General features: G+C 37.7%; 1 protein-coding gene across 1 annotated transcript in view; it reads right to left on the bottom strand.

The window, feature by feature from the left end:
* Positions 1–19,991, bottom strand: part of CCDC60 (coiled-coil domain containing 60) — a 63,992-nt gene that overhangs the window by 35,854 nt on the left and 8,147 nt on the right. The window contains exon 2 of the mRNA XM_010575641.1: positions 2,233–2,316. Coding sequence (XP_010573943.1) covers positions 2,233–2,316 — 84 coding nt within the window. The remainder of the gene's footprint in view (positions 1–2,232; positions 2,317–19,991) is intronic.

Below are 19,991 nucleotides of genomic sequence, written 5' to 3'. Positions count from 1 at the left end.
GAAAAATAAATTGCTGGTAAAGGAAATAAAGAAGATCCTTTATTATGCACCTGGGAGAGCATACAATAGGATTTTGCAGATCTCAGTTGGATCTGTAGAGAAAATGCTTGCCTACTCAAGAGAGGCTGCAACTCTTACTTCAAATCATTATGCCTGAGTGTACCGTTCTTGGTTGCTGAAACAATTGGTACTCTGTATGGACAACAGCTTCTATGATAAGATTGAGCTGCATACTTCACTCTTTCTTAGTACATTTTTAGCTTTAAGAGAACATTCTGGAAAGTGCAAACAAAAATCTTATTAATGAGACGTGTAGATAAAAATAGTAATTGTAAACGAGAACTGAAAAGAGAAAAAACAATAAATTAAGGTGGTTGGTGGAATGTTTCTGGTATTCAAGCCAGAGTGCTTCTGCCAGTAAAACAGCTGGCAAGGCTGCACCTTTCAACAGGACTTCCACAGCACATCTTACTTTTCAACTTTGTTAGCTTCCAACAAATCTGACTGATTTGAGTTAGATAAAAAAGGAAATCAAATATTGTGTTATGATAGGTGAGATGTTACTGGATGCTAAAGTCAGCCTAACACTTGTGCTTGCTTTCTTAAAGAAAAACTAAAAAAAGAATTAAAAAAAATCATTAGTGTTAGTTGTCAGTTTTCATATAATTGCAAATGTAGCATCCTTCCTCTTTTGTTTACATTTTATTTTTCTCTTTTAAAAAAAGGTTACAATCTAATCAGCTGCCTGGCATTCAGTTTTGTTCTAAAGAGAAAGGAGATGGATCAGATTTTAAATAAGCTAACAAAGACAACATCATGGAAAAGTAAATATTTTTGCTGGATTGTCAAATAAAATTCAGGTACATTGTTAAATGCACACAGAGAAATTAAAATGTGTTTAATTCCAACATTTTATTCATATTTACAAGGCCTGAATTGCTTTGGGATAGATAGGCCCGTCATGCAACAATGCAGAGTTAGTGTAATTTGTGGCTAAGTACACATCAAAATAGAGCATACGCTTGGGTAGTCTTGGATGAATTAGAACGGACTCACCACAGTAACTGTTCTGTGCTGACCAAAAACTGTCATTTAAGTAAAATTATCTCCAAGCCTTTCAGTATTTAAAATTGTAGGTTAAGGTCACACCAGGCAAAGGCTGAAAAACCAGGTATAGGCTAGATCTTCAACAATTGTTAATTTGTGCAGCTCTACATAACACACAAAGGAACAGCTCTTTCAGCTTCAGGTTTTTGAGATCTAAGCATGTGCAATATTGACCTATGTACTTGTCCTGGTTTCAGCTGGGATAGAGTTAACTGTCTTCCTAGTAGCTGGTACAGTGCTATGTTTTGAGTTCAGTATGTGAAGAATGTTGATAACACTGATGTTTTCAGTTGTTGCTCAGTAGTGTTTAGACTATAGTCAAGGATTTTTCAGCTTCTCATGCCCAGCCAGGGCACCTGACCCAAACTGGCCAACAGCGTATTCCATACCATGTGACGTCCCATCTAGTTTAGGAACTGGGAAGTGGGGGGCAGGGATTCACCGCTCAGGGACTGGCTGGGGGTCAGTCGGCAGGGGGGGGGCAATTGCCCTGCGCATCATTTGTACATTCCAATCCTTTTATTACTACTGTTGTCATTTTATTAGTGTTATCATTATCATTATTCGTTTCTTCTTTTCTGTTTTATTAAACCGTTCTTATCTCAACCCAGGAGTTTTACTTCTTTTCCTGATTTTCTCCCCCATCCCACTGGATGGGGGGGGAGTGAGTGAGCGGCTGCATGGGGCTTAGTTGCTGGCTGGGGTTAAACCACGACAGTACTTTAGTAAAAATATGAATTTTTGAAATAAAAAGTCATTTTGGATCTATTAGCCATTTCTGTGCTAAATTGTAATATAGTTTAAAGGTCAGTCTTCTAGAATTGACACATGGAATAACTAACACAGCTAAACTGAATTTTCAGAACACTATTTTTACCAAATTACAATAGAACCCTACATCTCACTTCATCATCAGTGATTTTTTTCTGATAGCTTCAGGAAGAGTTTTATTAGATAAAACCTATGAAATGTTCATCAGTCAGCAGAAGGCTGGTTCCTTAGCTATAGTAACCCTTTAAACCTTGAATTCAGCAAACAGACATCTATATGAATAATTAAAACATGATGTTTGTCTGTTGCCTTCTTTCACTCTATCTTGAATCAAAGCTTCACCAGTAGTCTCACCTCTGGATTGAAAGAGCACTTGTTAGTAGTAACCTCAGCCACTTCTTCGGGTGGTTTTTCCTGCACATCTTTTTTCACTGGTTCCTAAGAAATGAACAAAAACATGTAACCATATTTGAAATACTGCCAGTTACCCATACTGTAGCAGGTCATCGTTTTCATAACTAAGTGGTGCAAATAAATTTTTCTACAGAGATGCAAACTAAAGCAGAAATAATGGCTAGTCAGTTGTAGAATAACTTAAAATATCAGTAAATAACTTTGGTGCACAAATAGATTCTCATATGAAGTACCAGCTGACAAGCTACTGGGAAAAATGAATACATACTTTCTAAATTACTATGCTTCAATGCTCCAAAAATGTAACTTTTCTCTTGGAAGACTGTTATATAGACTACTGTGCCTAACATAAAAAGAAAATCCAATTTCCAAAACCAGGAATAGAAAATTACTTACCTGTAATTGCTCTTCCCTGAAGATACACACTGTGATAGACCACTATTCTTGGGTCTGTGCTTTCACCCAGAAAGAAGGCACAGACTCATAAAAAGCCCTGAAGCCAAGCACAAGCACACTTTTAGAACTCCTTCAACCATCAGTTTATTCAAGTGGAAGGAAGACATATTCCCTCCTATTAAAAAAAAATTGTATAGGTAGATTAATAAAAGACTTTAGATCACTCAGCAGTGTATGGTGCTCAGGCTAAAAGGATATGAAAACACTAATTCCTTTCTGCACTAGTTTTAGATCAAAGAGCTAATTTACTGATTCCAAGCAAAGCAAAGCTGGAGGCCCTAGCAAGTTGCATCCATATAGTCAGGGTAGAGCCAATGTACAAAAAAGGCTGCACAGCAGACTCAAAGCTGTGGCTGAAATACTTGCTACGCTGTATAGCTTTTGCACAGCAGAACAAAGCCTGGAAATATTCAAGTATTTAAAAAAAAAAATTAAAAGCAGAGCATTTTGCTTGTTGGAATCTTGACTTCAGAAGGCACAAAATTCTTTCTGAATTTATGTTCCTATGTAACATTTCAGCAGAACAAAGGTTCAAAGTGTAAGGAACGGTATTTTCACTCACTGGAGAACTGAAGATATCAATGTTCTAATATAATGACTGAGGCAGCCCACAAACAAGTAGAAAACTTGGGGGTGTGGGGGGTGGGTGTGTGGGGAGCAAACTCAAACCCAAAATGGTACTAAGAGCAAAGTAGCTGTAATGGAAAGATTTTCTGCAGCCAGAGCGTAAGGATGAACTAATGAAAAGTCAAAGACAAGTCTGAAGGCTCCACTATTTCATGCAATTGGGGCACATTTGACCAAGATTGGTCAGCAGCAGAGACAGATGGCAAACTGACACTGCTCAGGAGCACAAGTCTTATAGAGGGCTACCAACGAACCTCAGAGTCCGCCTCAGTGATTGTGAAAAACTCATTCATGCGCTGAACAAGAGAGGAATCATTTTATAGCCTGAGTCAGCACCCATACTTCACCTGTAGGAAATGCTAATCAGAGATTACTGGGGATGAGTACGCATTCAGTATGGAAAATCTGTTACACTGAACTTTAGGGAAAATAAAAATTAAGTATTTGTCATTACATAAATCTAATCATCAATATTTGGTTTATTTTTTTCCAGAGATCAAAGTGTATTTATTTTAACTATTTGTAGTAAGAAGCAGATTCTGAATACTAAATATCTTTGTCTGTGAAAACAGGCTTTCAGAAGTAGACTGGATTTTAGAAATGAGTTGCCAAACAAAACCCTTTAAAAAAAAAAAAAAATCATTTCCAGCATAAGAAGTCTGAAATATTTGTAACTTCATTCCTATATATTCATGAACACAAATGATCTATCCAGAACATAAAGCTAAAAGACAAATAATTATTTCATCTGATTTACCCTTCTAAATTTCAGGGTACTCTTAAAGGTAGAAAGGTGCCAGATGGACAGAACAGAAGACTTTGTAGGTGAAACACCTTCAGAGAAGCTAGCTCAGAAGCAGTTTGGTTTTAAATTTGGAAAAGTTTTCCTATTTGGGGCAATATTTAACTTGTATCAGGGCACATTTTTTTTTGAGAGTACAATGAAAAATCCAAGAAATTCTAAGTATTTGGACATTCTTGAATCCTCTTTCTCCTTTTCTGTTACTATTTCCATATGGCTATTTTCTCTGCACTGCATGTCTATTTGTAATCTGTAATGCTAACTACCACACCATCAACCCATAACACAAGAAGCAACAAAACCCCAAACTGTAAACTTGTGTCAGTTTTCTCATCATCTCTGCTCTGGGAATAGCATGCAGCAGACTGATGCTGGTGGAACTTTTTTTTAATTGCACACATAATCTTTATTTAAAGAGAAAGCTAGAAGAAATTTGATTTGGACTTGGAGCAGAAGCATTTTACACTCCAGGAACTGCAGAATTTCCAGTCTGCTTTGCTCCTGACACTTTTTTTTTTTCCAGAAGCAGCAAAATGTTGACAACAGCCAAGTGCCACTGCTTTTACAGCTGGCAATACCTTGAGTGACATGATTAAAACCAATTAGAGTCTCTCAGTATAACTTACTATTCAAGGGAAGAAAGAGTGGTGGAATGTAGCCCTAAGGTTTCAATGGCTTGAAAGCATCAGTACACTGACCACCAGTATAGGGTCTGGAGCCATTTAGCTATATTCAAGTGTCTAATGCCACAGAGCACTGAAGAAAAGTTCTCAGGTGCAACATTTCCCTGCATCCTACCTCTGGCCAGCCAGCTCTGCCAGTTCATGAGGAAAGGAAAAAGAGCTGTGAACCTATCTAACCTTTGCACAGTTGCTCAGGGAGGGAGGTATCACAAACACCACCCCCTCCACTCAGGCACTGATAATGTGATTCAATCAGCCTTATCATAGAAACAGAAGGGAATAGCTTCCTTTTCTACAACATTATCTTTCATTACAATGTCAAGTATTGAAAAGGTGCAATCTGCGCTTAAAACAGTAACAATACATAATTATAGAAAAGTAGAACTCAATTTGCAGTGCAGATATAAAAAAATGAAAGAAGACAATACTGGTGTGTCTAATTTGTTAAACTCAACAATATATCATCATGACAATCTGAGTTTGGGTGTTGTGTTTTTTTTTTTTTAATGTTTCCAACTTATGAAGATTTTCATCATAGTTCATCTAATTTGCTTTTAAGCCATCAAAAGGCCTGCTTCAGTGATCATTTCCTGCTTTCATTATAGTGAAGTAACAAAATCTCATACAACTCCATATGTAAGAAACAATAATTAAAAAAAACCAACAAAAATTATGAAGTAATTTATGAAACATCATCTTAAAGTGAGATTACATGAGGAAATGACCCAAAAGTTTTCCATGAAAATTACTACGGTCATTTTTCTTGAGACCACATCCAGCAGCTCTAGGTAAAATGAACTACAGCCATACTGCGGTAGGTGGAGCTCGATGCCACCTGATTGTCTATAGTGGACCTGGAGGCAATCCCTTTCAGTGCTACTACCACAGGTGGTTAATGGCACACAGGAAGCCCTGGCATTCCTGCTTACTGCCTTAGACAGCTCCTCTTTGTGTGTCCTCTTCATCTTTAGAAGGAAAATGGAAGGCTCTTAAAGTATTTTTGGATTAACAAATTCTTCTGAATAGCTTGTTTCAGTAGAAAACCACCTCCTGCAGACTCTAGATTTTAACCTAACAACTCCCAAATACTTCCACTTACTCTTCTAAATAATTCTGGAGATTAAAAACTGTTCAACTCTCACAAATCCTTCCTTTTATTAAACATTCCCTCCATTTCACACACCTGTCATCTTTGCAGATGTCATTCTGTAAGTCTTGAGAATTTCCAGCTTTCTTATCCAAATCTTTTTGTGGAAATAGCCTGAGTTGATGGTATATCTGCCAGCTATAGATGGAGAATTGAGGAACAATAAGCATGCTTTCAGGTTGTACATTTTCAAATATTTTTTTTGTTGTTGTTTGTTTAAGCTGGTGGAAGAACCTTGTTTCCTTTGCAATTCCTGAAGTTTTTCATTCTGGGTAGCTCATTAAGTTTATATGTTGTTGTCAAAAATAGGAGATTGACACACCTATTGTACTCTTCTTTCTTCTAATATATCACTTGAATAGGAGCATTATGATTACATTTGCAAACTGTGAATGTGTTTTGATGAAAATAAATCAGCACAGCCTCATCACAAGCCAACATTTAGTCATCCAAATGCAAGATTGACCTGGTGAAATACATTTTTTAATTTTACAAAAATGTTTAGAAAGCTTTTGGGAAGCACTACATATAGAGATGACTACTTCTGTTCTGCAAGTGGGATTCTAAATGTTGAATTTTAAAGGTAGTATTCTAGCCAAGTACTCAGGATTTTTTTTTCCCCCCATTTCTTCTTTTAGTGCTGCTGCTCAATACTGACCCTTTCTGCCCTTTCACTAGAATGTGGGAACATGGAACACACATCAGGACCAAAAGAGGATTTTCAATTAAACACAAGAAGCTCCAAGGCAAAGGACTTCACTAAGAATATATTGCAGAAAATTAAGATTTCTTTAAGAGTAATGCTATTTTAGTGCTTCAGCCTGAAAAAAAAAAAAGCCACAACTAAATCTGCAGATATAAATATATATCAGCATCAAAGACAAGATACCTGATTTGTTAAGGTTGTGCTGTACCATATCAATAATGCAAAGCACTTTGCAGTTGAGAATCTCTGTTGCCAAGGAGAGCACTTGATAGGAGCTACTGCAGCAGCTTCCATTCCTTGGTCTCTGGTCAGAAATGGTCCCAATATCAACGGAAAGTGGCATTCATTCCACTGTTTTACCATGGGTAGTTTTAATGAGCGAGGGAGTTCCAGTCCTGTTAGGTCTTCTACACTCCAATGAACACATTACTGTCAATATAGACATATCAGGAAAATGGAAGGAGACAGCTGAAAAGTGAGAGAGAGGTTGTCTGCTAGTGAAGGCATGAGAATGAAATTCGGAATAAGTAGATTTAATTTCACCTCTGTCAGAAATTTCCTCTGACATGCTAAATAAAACATTTAACACCTCATCCCAGCTAGCAGAACCTTTTTTTTTTTTTTAAACACTACAACGAATTTTAGTACAAACTCCACAGCTCATTGTGCCTCTACTCCCCATGTCTGAAATGGGAAAAAATAACACTTCTTTTTCACTAACATCTGTGAAGTATTCAGATATTATAGTGATGGAACGCCTATGTGCAGAAAAAACTGTTATTTTCACAACAAACCCAGCTCAAATAGTTTGGTATTGTTTATTTCATCAATTTCACTTCTTTTCTTGTATTCCTTGGGGAAATCCCCTTTTTATTTTCTTGTCTCCAAAGAACACTTACCTAATTCTGATAACTTTGGTAAGTTTTGTAAAATAATTAGATCAAATTTATCTCAGTTGTACTACCATTGTTATCAGTGCATTTACCCCACCGTTACTTTTAACCCCTTAAGCAACTACATTATTTGAGCTGCCATCTTTATCGTCTCCATGAACTCTTTTCATTAAGATGATTTGAAAATTTTGAAATGTGCCATTGGAAGTCAATGTAAATAAGCAAGCAAAAAAAATTTATCACTTCTGTATGACATTTCTCTATACTGCTTGTATTTCTGTCTTCTGTTTCTCTCATTTACATGGTCTCTGGGCAACGTGCCAGTAATTTAGGTACATGCAACACTCCCAAAGCCTTTTATTCACATTTTTGGTTGCATACTGGCAATGATTAATATTACTCAGCTTTAGCTAACGTTTTCTAGATATTTCCCCCTACTGAAGTGAGAATTACAAATGTCCTTGTTAAATCTTCTTCCAGAAGACCAAGTGTCCCAAAGGCATTTTGGATTGCCAAAAATCCATTCTACTACAAATTGATGTAATCTGTGCTAAACTGAAAAAAAGAAAATCCTTTTGCACCACAGTAGTGCTCACTTCCTTCTTGCATTTAGCAGAGTTTAAAATAGATTACAAGAGTACTGAAAAGAACCCTTTAGGCACAAAGGACACTCAGAAAGCAGAAACATCTATAAACACCTCTAAAAAATTAGTTTCTTACTTCTGCTAGTCTAACACAGGATTTCTTATTGGAATGCTATGCTAAAAACATGAAAGTTCATGAACCAAGGCAGGAGTACCTAATAAAATTATCAGATCAATATCTGCTACAGCACAGACTCTCTATTCAATCCAAAAGTAACAAGCAAAAAAAGAACATGCTATTCTGTTTTATTTCATAGTGAGAACAAAGTTAATTTGAGAAGGAGTTGGGGGAAGACACAGCTGGAGAGCAGAGTTACCAGCCTCAGGAAATTCAAGGAAATGTAATTGAGAACAAATTATCTCTTTAATTACTTTTGACCAAATCAATAAAAACCATGGAATAAAAAGCATGATGACTGCCACCTGGTAGAGGACAAAGGACACCAAAGTTGAAAATTACCACAAAACCAGAACACAGCCACGTTAAGAACAATAAAAGCACTTCTCTTACAGAAGAAAAAAAAAAAGAGAGGGTGAAGGATATTAGTTCAATAAACAAGCAGTGCATGCAGAAGTTAATGGCTGGTTTTGGCCACTGCTCACTGTTCTCAGCTGTAAAGATTGTTAACTCTTTACTATGTTGTTTGAATTTCAAGTTGTCCCATCATTACTCAGGGATCAGAAAAAAAATACCCCAAATGCCAAGACATCCTGTTTCCTTCTGAACTTCCATAATTTCTCCCATGCTGACTTTTATTTACTAAACACCAGTGTAGGAATTATTTATTATTTAAGGCACAGCACTTATTCTTGTCAGTGTGTTAATAAAACAGAGCAAGATCTTACCTCTCCTTTGGCTTCATTCCCAGATATGAATAGTAATACTCACATCTGGAGGTGACAAATGTGTAGCTAAGCTCTGAGTGTGATGGATGGGACAGTCTTCTGGTTAGGCAGAGATGGAGGGATTACAGGGGCTACAACAGCATCCAGCAGCAGTGAAGACTCCAAAGCCTATCTATCTATAATACTTACATGGTCCCCATTACTGTAGTAGTTTAGCAGTTTACCACCTTTAAGCCATCAATCCTCACAACATTCTTGTCAAGTAGGAGTGTGGTATTATCCTCTTTGTATATATGAAGAATGAAGGTAGGACGAGATAAGTGACTTGTTCTGGTCACATAAAATGTATAGAACAAGAGCAGGGTATTGAAAGCAGGTCTGTGAAGCCAAAAGCTTGCATCTTAGTCCGGAAGTCCCAGATCCCCTTCCACAGTCTGAATCCTACAGCATTTGTCAGTGTCACTGAAGAACACTGAAGGAGGCAAATTTCTGAACCTCCTCCTTTCTCCTCAACCATGTTTTAGTTTAACATTCCACAGCTGTTCTTCACGTGGATGCTGAGCACTGAAGTTTAAGTGGATTTCAGATGTGCTGTTGACACCTTGCCCTCTGCCTTTTTCTGTCTTATCGCAACTCCTCATGGTCCTTAAGATCTTCAGAGTTTCAAATGGTTCCTTTAAAAGTCTTGGCATTTATATGTAAGCAGGACAATCTGTTTATTTTATGGGCTGGGTAAAAGAAATTTCACTCTAAAGTGACCTTTGCTTGCATTTTTTTCTTGGAGGGAAGCAGAGTGGCTATTTTCAATCTCCAGAATTCTGCATCTAGATTCATAGCAAATATGCTGGGATGACTGGCTCAACCAACCCATTAGCGAACCCTTCACAAAGTGTCTGACAGTGATTATCTGCTTTATCCTGCTTCCCAGTAGAGCCAGTTTAGCTCGAGATGAAATTCTATTTTCTAGTAGAAACCAAGTTTCACAGCACCAAGGAAGTAGCATCAAGGTAGCCTGTAGCTAAGCACTAATTTTTCTAGGACATTCCTCTGCTGCTTTCTTGCAGGATCTTATAGTTAGGAGTTACTTCAGCTGGCAATGGCAAAAGACTGCAAAATACTAAACTGGATCAGGAGCCTGAGACAAAGTACACTACTGTGTAATAATCTTCACACCAACCTGTGCTGTCTGAATAGCTTAAACGTTTCACAGAAGTAAAATTAGAATTAGCAAAAATAGAGGCCTTAAAACCAAATAGTTCTTTACCTTACAAAAAAAGGTAAAGAAATTAGGCGGTTTAGGAAGATGCCAATATCTCATTGATTTTTAAGCGGTAAACTGTCTTTTTGAGATACACTCTTTCCCTAGCAGTAGCTAATTCCTTCTTCCTCTCCTGCCCAGTTTATACCTTAAACTCAAGTACTGACTAAGTCCTTCACACAGGGGTAGTGTATCATCCCAGTCCCACCAACACCGGTTATGTGTAACCTCTACACAACAGACAAAAAAGACAGGATGGCGATGAAGGATCAATCCAGCAAATGCAGTGCCTTTGCTCTCTAAAACCACAGCCACGTTAGCTAGAATTTCAAAATTATTGAAAATTCAATATTACAACACAATTTTTCCCCCCAGCAATATATGCCTTATAGGTTTTGAATAGGTCTTATTAAAGTGCACACATGCCTAAAAAGTTATTTACTTTTTCAGTGGAACAGAGGTGACTTCTACTAAAAGTATGATCATTGGCCCAGGAAAAAAAAAAAAAAATCCCAGAAAGATGAGCTACTTCCTATTTCATTGTCAGACCTACAATGGAAAAAAATTTCAAGTGACAATATAATGCAGACAATGCAGTGAGATATGCTATATAGCCCGAGGTAAACGAAACTGGCTTTGGAGTCTTTTTTCTTGTCAGTTGCTGTAGCCCACTTAGCAAATAAATGGATTTGGGGCCAAAACCATTATCATCACTGCATCTATTTCCCACAGAAATGCATTCTCTGAGAGAGAGAGGTCCTGAGGTCCTGGGAGCAAACATGAACCACTCCTACTGGTTTTGTCGATAAACAGAAAATATCATTCTGCAAGGACTGTTAAGCAAGCATTTTTCATAAGATCTAAAATAATTTGAAACCCCAACAACAAAAAAAATCCACATTAAAAAATACAATATAACAGGCTTCCTGGCACAAGTTTCTCAAACAACAGCTGGCCAAGTATGCCAGACTCACAGGAAAGAAAGAGCTGGCTGTGCTTTCTAAAGGACATTATTTCAAACAAACTAGATCTCAGAACTCCCTTGATCTTAAGAAAGCAGAAAAATCTTTTTAGTTGGCATAGGGACAGCAAAACTATTGGTAGAATGAACAACTAATTATGGTTAAATTCACCTCTGGAAGGAATTGGGGATGCATAAGCAAGCCCAGCTTTGCCTTGTAAACAGAACACACAGTGGATCAGTCCCAAGAACTTCTATCTCAAGCTCCAAGACCCTTACTTCCATACATTTTTAGAAAACCTCTTTCATGACAGAAAGTAGAGTTCAAAATTATCAGCTTTATGCGGGCAATTTTGCTTTACTGATGTCTCAGAACACCTGATAGCTTATGTTAGTAAGGTTGGTTTATTAGAATTCATTGCATCCACCTGTATTCGAGGTTTTTAAAGAAAGGAGGGGGGGAGAGAAAGGGCTTAGAGAATTTTCCTCATAGAGTCAAATTATTAGATGTTAAGTTCCTAATTACAGGAGCTAGCTTTGTGTCTACCCAGCACTTATTTCTAGAATGTCTCAACCTGATGAGGTATGCTTATTTTTTTCCACATAGACAAAGCCAGCCAAAGTCTGGAAGCCATCTGACATGAACAATGATTTGTTAGAAGCCTTACAGTAGACTAAGCTCTGATCTCTGGGCAGCCAGACCCAGAAGTGGTTCATGCCCTGTATATAAGGACAAAGTGATTTTTGGAAATAGTTCTTAAGGAGGATGGGCAGGACCAATGAAGGCTGGGAACAGCAATATCATGGAAAAACACACCTTTATTTGATTAAACATCTTAGCTTCCAGAGCTCTATGACCCTGGTTGCTCAGACATCTGCAAAACTTCACACTTTACAGTCAAACAAACATTTATTTTGATACAAGGTACTAAAGTAAAAGTGGTACAAAATGTATTCATCATTTCCATGATTAAAATTGGTTACTCTCAGATAACAGTAGAACAAGTTTAGGTGCTTGTGTGTGAGCAACTGAAGAGCTAGAACTGCAATAACCAGAGGTCTAAAACACTATAATTGACTGTCATTTCAGATTGCATGACCCTATTTGTTTGCAAGGAATATGCTAAAATGTGTTTTACATGATTCTTCTCTAGAGAAAAGCTGCAAATAACTGGAATAGCCATGGTGATTTTTGCTTGTATTTTTATACTTGCAGGACGCAAAAATAAGCCAATAATCTTAATCTCTATCCTAGGCTGTACTTTGTCCTTGGCATAGTAAAAAGAATGGACATTACTGAACCACTTTCACAGTAGAACTTTAAAATGAACTTAGTAATGAACTTTCTTCCTATGCTAAAGACTGAGGGTTTCCTATTCAGGTTTGTGCAGAAGAGATCTATCTTTGACTTCTCCAATCATAGATCATTTGATTTACTCAGAACTAAGCTGAGCAGCATTCAGTCACATCAACACACATACTTAACCAAAGCCCTGTTGCAGCAGACAATTTATTTGGTCCATATACCTAGTTTGGTAAGAAGCTATAAAGTCTAGCATAGTCTTAATCAGTGTGAAGGTTAAAGGTCTGAGGAGTCTTCAGGATAGGTCAAGAATCTAATTTCTGGACAATCCATATTGATAGTCTAGAATTAGCTGTGGGACTATGACACATTCTAGAGAAATAGCAGTGTCTTAGGCTTAGGACAAATGCTTAAGCTAATGTGTTTTGTTTCATAGCTCTGTTTTTTTGCTGAGTAATATCTAAACCTCATGTAACAGGAGCCTGAAGGTGTTGGAAAGCCTAGACAGCAATATTGTGATTGGAGAAGAAAATGTCAAATGTATAGGGAAAGAGTAAGCCTGTGCTTGTTAGAGCAACTGTTTCACTTGTATCTTCCCAGCTCACCAGTGGCACTCTAAATGTTGTTATTCTGAAATCACAATGACTCATGTTTCTGTGGAAGAAAACAATGGAAAGCCAACATTAACAGAAAGCTCAGCTGATTAAACATCACTTCCTCCCATCTATGGCTTTCCTAAGAAAACTTGTGTGGAGGAGAGCTGTGCTAACAGATTGCTTTCCAAGTAAGAAATCCACGTGAACTATTACTCAGGCCAAATAGTTATCAAAACTAACTACTTTTTTCCAAAGTGGTAGCTGTTATCTGTAGATCTCAAGCTTTTGGCAAACAAACATTACATCCAGTTCGGGGGGGAGGGGGGGGGATTTTTTTCTCCAAAGACAGCTAAGGCTCAGTGATTAGGAAAAACAAGTTTCTGCAAAGAAATGTTAGAGAAGTTTAGTAACAGTAATTCTCTTCCATTTTCACAGCACTTTAAAGCATTTTTAAAAAGATGCAGTTTTCTAGCCATGTCAAGATAGATAATATCGTAATGCACAAATTTCTGCTACAGATTCTCTCCTCTAAGAATGCAGACAGATTAATCAAAATCTCTAAGCAGATTAGCAAATACAAATTTTTTGTTACTCTGCATGCAGTGACATACCTAAGGTCAGAATGTAACCTTCCATATGGAGTAGCTAGACAATGAGAATAATATAGTAGGCTCATTATGGAATTTATCTATCATTTTTTCAAATAATGTTTTGTCTTTCAAAATTTAAACTTCTACATTTATCTTGCACACTGTCTAATCTTTTGGATATTCTAAATCATATTTTAAAAACTCACACGATTGAGTTTGTATAATGAGAAATTTAATGACCTGTAAAATGAACAGAGTGCATCTGCCAGCCCTAAAAAAAGTCATCTTTTTACCACATGCACGTCACAATATGGGACTGACAGTTCCATTGTTATTTTTCCAGGCAGCCACTCCTGTTGCTTCCCTAAAACATACATGCATTTTGGCATGCAAGTTGAAGACTATTTTTTGCCAGTAACACTTTAAATAGAATAAACAAAAAGTATACAATGGTTGCTATATAAATGCACATTCTCCCCAGGTAAACTGAAAATACAAAGTTTACAAACAAAAAATAACCAAATTCTGAACCACTATTTAATTTCACTCAAGCACATTTTTGTTAAAGGGTCAAATTCTCTTCTGGAATAAAGGTCCTGACTGAATCCATATTTTGACAGAGATGAATACGGTCCATACTGCAACAGCAGAATGGATGTGCATCTACAGACTGGCTGGCACCAACTTCACCCATGATAAACATGAGACAGATGAACACGTCAAGAAAAGGATCTTAGCAGCTATGTTTTATGCAAGATTACAGAGTATCCTTTAATCCCAATACAAAGCCCAAAACACCCTTTATGTCTATACCAAGGTCCTAGCAAAAAGCTCTCCATGGGTTTTAGATATAACATACTGAACTAAAAATGCCCTTTATTATCTATTTGTAATTCATGCTAAAACTTAAGCATGCACACACCCATCCCCCTCATTTGTACCTAGTATAGGCTGGATCATCAGATTAAGTTAGCTAGCATTCTGGCATAGATTTGACTTTGGTTATCTGAAAATAAAGCTGTAAACCGTTTTATCTGTGACTTAAAAAAAAAGAAAGTATTAATATTTAGGAATGACTCTACACTTCTTGTAAAAGAAGTTCAGTCCAAACTCCTAATATCCGACACATAAATAAGGGAATAACCCACAGCTAAACCATCAAACTTGACTTTCCAAAGGACAGCTATTTTCAGAAGCATTTTGTGGTAGCCATGCCAGCTGCACACACAGACTGCATTACATCTGTGGCCCATTCTCCTTAAGCATTGTCTTTGTTTTGATTTCCTATTTTGTATTCCATTAGTTTTAAGGCTGTATGTCATACTGCCATTAAATCGCTGTTTTCAAGCAATAGTGTCTTCCAGCTGACCTCAGAGCAAAACAGCACAAAGACTTACATTCATACAGTTTGGTGTTACAACCAATAGGTGCTGGAAAGCCTTACTCCAGAGCCTCCATCTTACATGGCTAACTCGCTCTGACTTACCACTTATTGCCACGCACAAATTCAGATCTCATATAGATAATATACACTATCATTAATTTAGGAAAACAGCTGAAAGTTAAATACCTGAAGGGAATAAAAAAAATACATACACAACATTTTACCCAAAGCAGCTTTCTTAAAAGGGAAGGATTCAAACATTTCTGATGAGCTAATAGAAATGGCAAAGCGACATTTTGGAAAAGGTTTGTGGGTTTTTTTGTTTTACATCTGTTTTTATCTGCTTTCACTAAAAGATGAAGTGAGCTCACTGTCAGCAAGAGTGATTTCTGACTGTCAGACACCAAAGTTGAATGGATTCCATGCTGCTGAGCTTTTAGGAAAAGCCAGAAAAAAATAAAAACAAAGCTTTCATCTGATGAACCTGGATAGGGATCACTACGTTCCTGCCAAGGTTTAATTTCTCATTTTTCATGGATTAACATCATTGTTTATAGTTCAGGCTGTTGCATAGTGACACAAGCTCTAAACAGGGTGACAAGAAACAAACCCAACCAACCAAATAACAATTCCAAGACATAGCAGTGCCTCTGACAGTTCAAAATGAGCTTATTTTACAGAAATCCACCTACGAGCTTCACCAACAATGGCAGCATTTGTCAAGGCTGAGTTTGCGGGTGAAGTGCCCGAGAACCCTCCAGCGATGGTACAGCTGTCTGCACAGAGGATTCAGCTCCCTGAACTGTAATGAGCAATTTGTCTCACAGCTTTGATCCACTGTCAGTTTAGCTGACACTGACTCCAGGAATTAATTTCTAACATTTCAGGGTAACCTAATAAAAAAAAAAAAGAAACGGAACCAGTGTGTGGTACATAGCTGTAGATAACCTATCACCTGCTGCAGGTGTTAACAGAGAAGTTAAATGTGTTTCTGTTATAGTACAAAGACTCTCAGTTTCTTGAATGCATAAATACATAACCCTAAGACAAAGTATCAACAAGGTAAAGCAGCATAAAGGACAGAATGTTTTAACTATATGCTCTAAGCTAATACTGTCTTGGTCCCATGTATTTGAGAAGCTTCCTTAGAGAAAAGGCTTCAGTTGTACAACTGAACAGATCCTTTATTTGATCAGTCTGCTCACTTTGGAAAACAGGTTAAGAACTACAGAGAGATCAGTTTCCAAATTTTTAAAACCATCACAATGGAATTGGACTAGAATATGTTTGGGTTTTAATTACAAGACAATTGTTACAGATTTTCAATTATTTTGTCAATGTAATCAATACGCTGTATGAAAGTCATAAACACTTCTAGCTCTGGCATAACTGATCAACACTAAGTAGACCAGTAAAGACCAGTAAATACTGGCTTTAGAAAATATTTAGGAAGGGAATATAAACTCTCTTTAAATTCAGTCCTACCGTTATGCTGTCATTATGCTGCAGATGGATCACAATCCACCTATTTCAGTCTGTTCTGGGCAAAAATCTTTGTCAGTAACAAACTGCCACTATGTTGTGGCTTAAGGTTGTCACACTTGACCATTGTGAAATGATGGCAGTCACACCATTCTTCACCAGCCAGCCAACAAACCATTACACCAAATTCCAAAGCATTACACCAGCAAGAAAGTACTAGTCCTAAGAGTTACCAAAGACCAGACTTCCAGACCTTTACTATTTCCTATTCCCCTGTATTCAGGCATGTGTCTGGCAGTAGGTTATGTGACAGGAGGGGAACATTGCTGCTGGGCTCTCACGTGTGATTTTTAGTGGGAAATGTTGTGCACGTAGGCTCCATAAGATAACGTTCACTACCTGCAGTATTGCGTCACAGCCTCTCTGACGTATCCAACTCAGCCAGTTGGCAGACCAGAGATCAAGATGACCAGTAGCACCTGGCAGCTAGGCTCAGACAGCACCAGAAATACACAAGGTATCAGTCTAGTCATAGGGGAATTCAACCACATGAATAAGTCTTATTCTAAAACTGTGAGACATGACAGATTTGACGTTCTGCCATTAACTTGCCAGTGAAAAAGAATGTCCTTTATTTTTAGGTCATAGTTATGAGATAACTTCATTTATTCTTAAAATAAATAGCTCCCCAGACAACAGGGCAAACAATTAGCTATGAGGATCATTTGTTATCTAATAAAGCTCTAAGTCTTCCTCTATCTGAACTGGGAGATAACAGGTTCAAGGGGTACAAGCAGTTAAAGAATGACTTTGCGGAGAGAGGGAGGAATCAACTGAGAGCAGAGTTCAGAAACACAGGGTTCCTGAGGCACCGAGGGGGAAATGTTGACACATAGTGGGACCAAATGATGCCACCTAGGAATCCTGGACAGATCAGCGTGCTCAGTATGGAAGGCTCAGTATGGAAATGAGGAAACTGGGAACCATTGGTTGTACCTGCAGGAGAGAAGTGAAGCACAGAGGTCAAAACTGTTGAAGTAAATACGTTTTGGACTGAAGTACCACAGCCCAAGGACTGCTCTAACAGATGAGGAATGACATGATTTCACCCTCCCAGAAGTGCCACAGGCATAAGCTCAAGGCCAAAGACACAGTAGAGTGCACTCACAGAGACTAGGATTGGCCAGAGGCTTCAGTGGGTTCTGTAATTTACTGCAACCTAACTTTAATTGCAGCCGAGAAAACAGAAATAACCCTAACAGCTTTGCAGTCTGTTTATTTCAAACATATGGATTATTATCTGGAGGCCAATGTAATACAGCTAGAATTTGCCTTTTATGAGTAAGAAAAGTTACTGAAAAGTCAAAATAATTCTTAAAAAAGGTAAGATTTTTAGCGGATGCAGTGTATGAATGAGTGATTACAAATTTTAATATATCACAACCGCTTTATGAAGCGTCTTTTGAACCTTAAATGAAATTGTGTAGGTGTGTATGAACCAAAATGCTTGCAGACCAAAAATCTAGCAGTGTTTCACTTGAAGAACTGGGCCTTACTCCATGATTACTCCACTGAGGTTGATAGACAGGCATATGAAATATCCGAGTATTCCATCCACACCAGTAAGGACTGTGGAATCTGTCTTTTGTACCTGCTTAGGTCAGCAGAGGGGACACAAACCTTTTAGCAGTAAGTCATTGAGGAATTAGGTTAAAACCTCCCTCTTAATACACCAGAAAAAAGGTTCCAGGCTAAAATACCCCAAACAATATCACAGCCTAGTTTTTACAAATAACACAAAGTAACTGCTTTTTCCAAATGAACAGAAGCCAAAGGAAAATTATAGCTACTGCCTCTGTTCCCCATACCTCGCTTTTGAGCTCTCAATGTTAAGACTGACAGTTATATAGCTGCCTAATTAAATTGACTATTGTCCCCTAAAAATACGCTCTCTCTTAGCTCTCCTTCTGTGCAAATAGCATAACATTAATTTAATGGAAAGGTCACATTATACTACAAGGAACATAGTGACATTCCGTTATGTCTTTCTCTCCCTGCTTACAGTCCTCCCCGCCATCGCTGTTGTGCATTCAACACTTTTTCTATAGGCATTTCATGAATAAGGAGAAGCTACTCTAGCCATGGAAAGCACTGCCTTCCACTGCTTGCAATTTAAGACACATCATTCTACAATCTCAAGGAAAGCGAAACACCACCACATCTGATTTTACACAAATGGTTTTTCCTCTGCAAGCCATTCCAATTTAAGAACAGGTTTCATAGTTCTTGCATTCAGATCAACTTACCCCAAGACTGTTACTTTCTGTATGAGAAGGATGATTCCTCCTCTGCCATGCAAAGTTTGGGGGAAATTAGCAAGGTCTCCTTGGCTAAACTTCAACTTGCTTAAACTGCTGTCTGCTCACTTAAGTTCACCTCTCCTTTTTCAACTGGATACATTATTCTTCATCACTTTCTATCCTGAACTCTCAGGTAGTATTGCTCTGCTCTGTTAACCACAGTAAACCAGGGATGGGATTGATATGACCTCTACGTTCAGTCTGCAAAGTGCTTTTGGCATCATTTTGGGTAAAACTGATCTATAAATATATTAACCTTCCTAGAAACGAGCATAACCCAACCTATCTACAAATCCAGTCCAGCATGTCTACATCAGTTCTGATTTTTTTCACCCCTCATGTGAATATAAAAATCTCCACATTGTTCATGTTCCCCTGCCCCTAATTAAATACCTACCACTTCCTACTAGTGATCACATTCACAGAGAGGTTCCTAAGTTCGACGTACACAAAAGAGCTCTGCTTTCCCACCTGAAACATTTTCTTATATTTTACTGGTACACATACATTCATTCCTGACTTAACTCCACTGAACATGACATTAGAGAAATCCACCAGTGTCTGGTAAGGTCAGCATTAACATTCCTTTGTGCTATCAGTGACACAAAGGAATAGGAACCAGAAACTCGCACACGAATTACAAAGAGTGTTAACATTACTGTCCAGTGCAAGTTCTAAACCGATTATACCCACAAACAGTAACAACCATTTCTTTCTTACATAGAACTTTTAGTCAAATATCAAAATGTTTTTTCTCCATTCTCTCCCAACAGTAGCCATTCGGTGAAATGTTTTCAGTTAGCAAGAGTCAATTTTAACTGCCACACTGCAGCCAGAGGAGCACCATGTTCTTCAAATACAAGGAATAGTCTTATTTCTTCATTATATAACCTACAGATTATTTGTATGCACTATTTAAGAGAAGCAGACATTAAACCTGTTAAAAATCTAACACTTTGAA

Source organism: Haliaeetus leucocephalus, unplaced genomic scaffold, assembly GCF_000737465.1.
Source record: "Haliaeetus leucocephalus isolate CR32 unplaced genomic scaffold, Haliaeetus_leucocephalus-4.0 Scaffold13, whole genome shotgun sequence".
Classification (NCBI taxonomy): domain Eukaryota; kingdom Metazoa; phylum Chordata; class Aves; order Accipitriformes; family Accipitridae; genus Haliaeetus; species Haliaeetus leucocephalus.
Note: the sequence above shows the minus strand (reverse complement) of the source record. Positions and strands in the feature narration are given on the sequence as shown.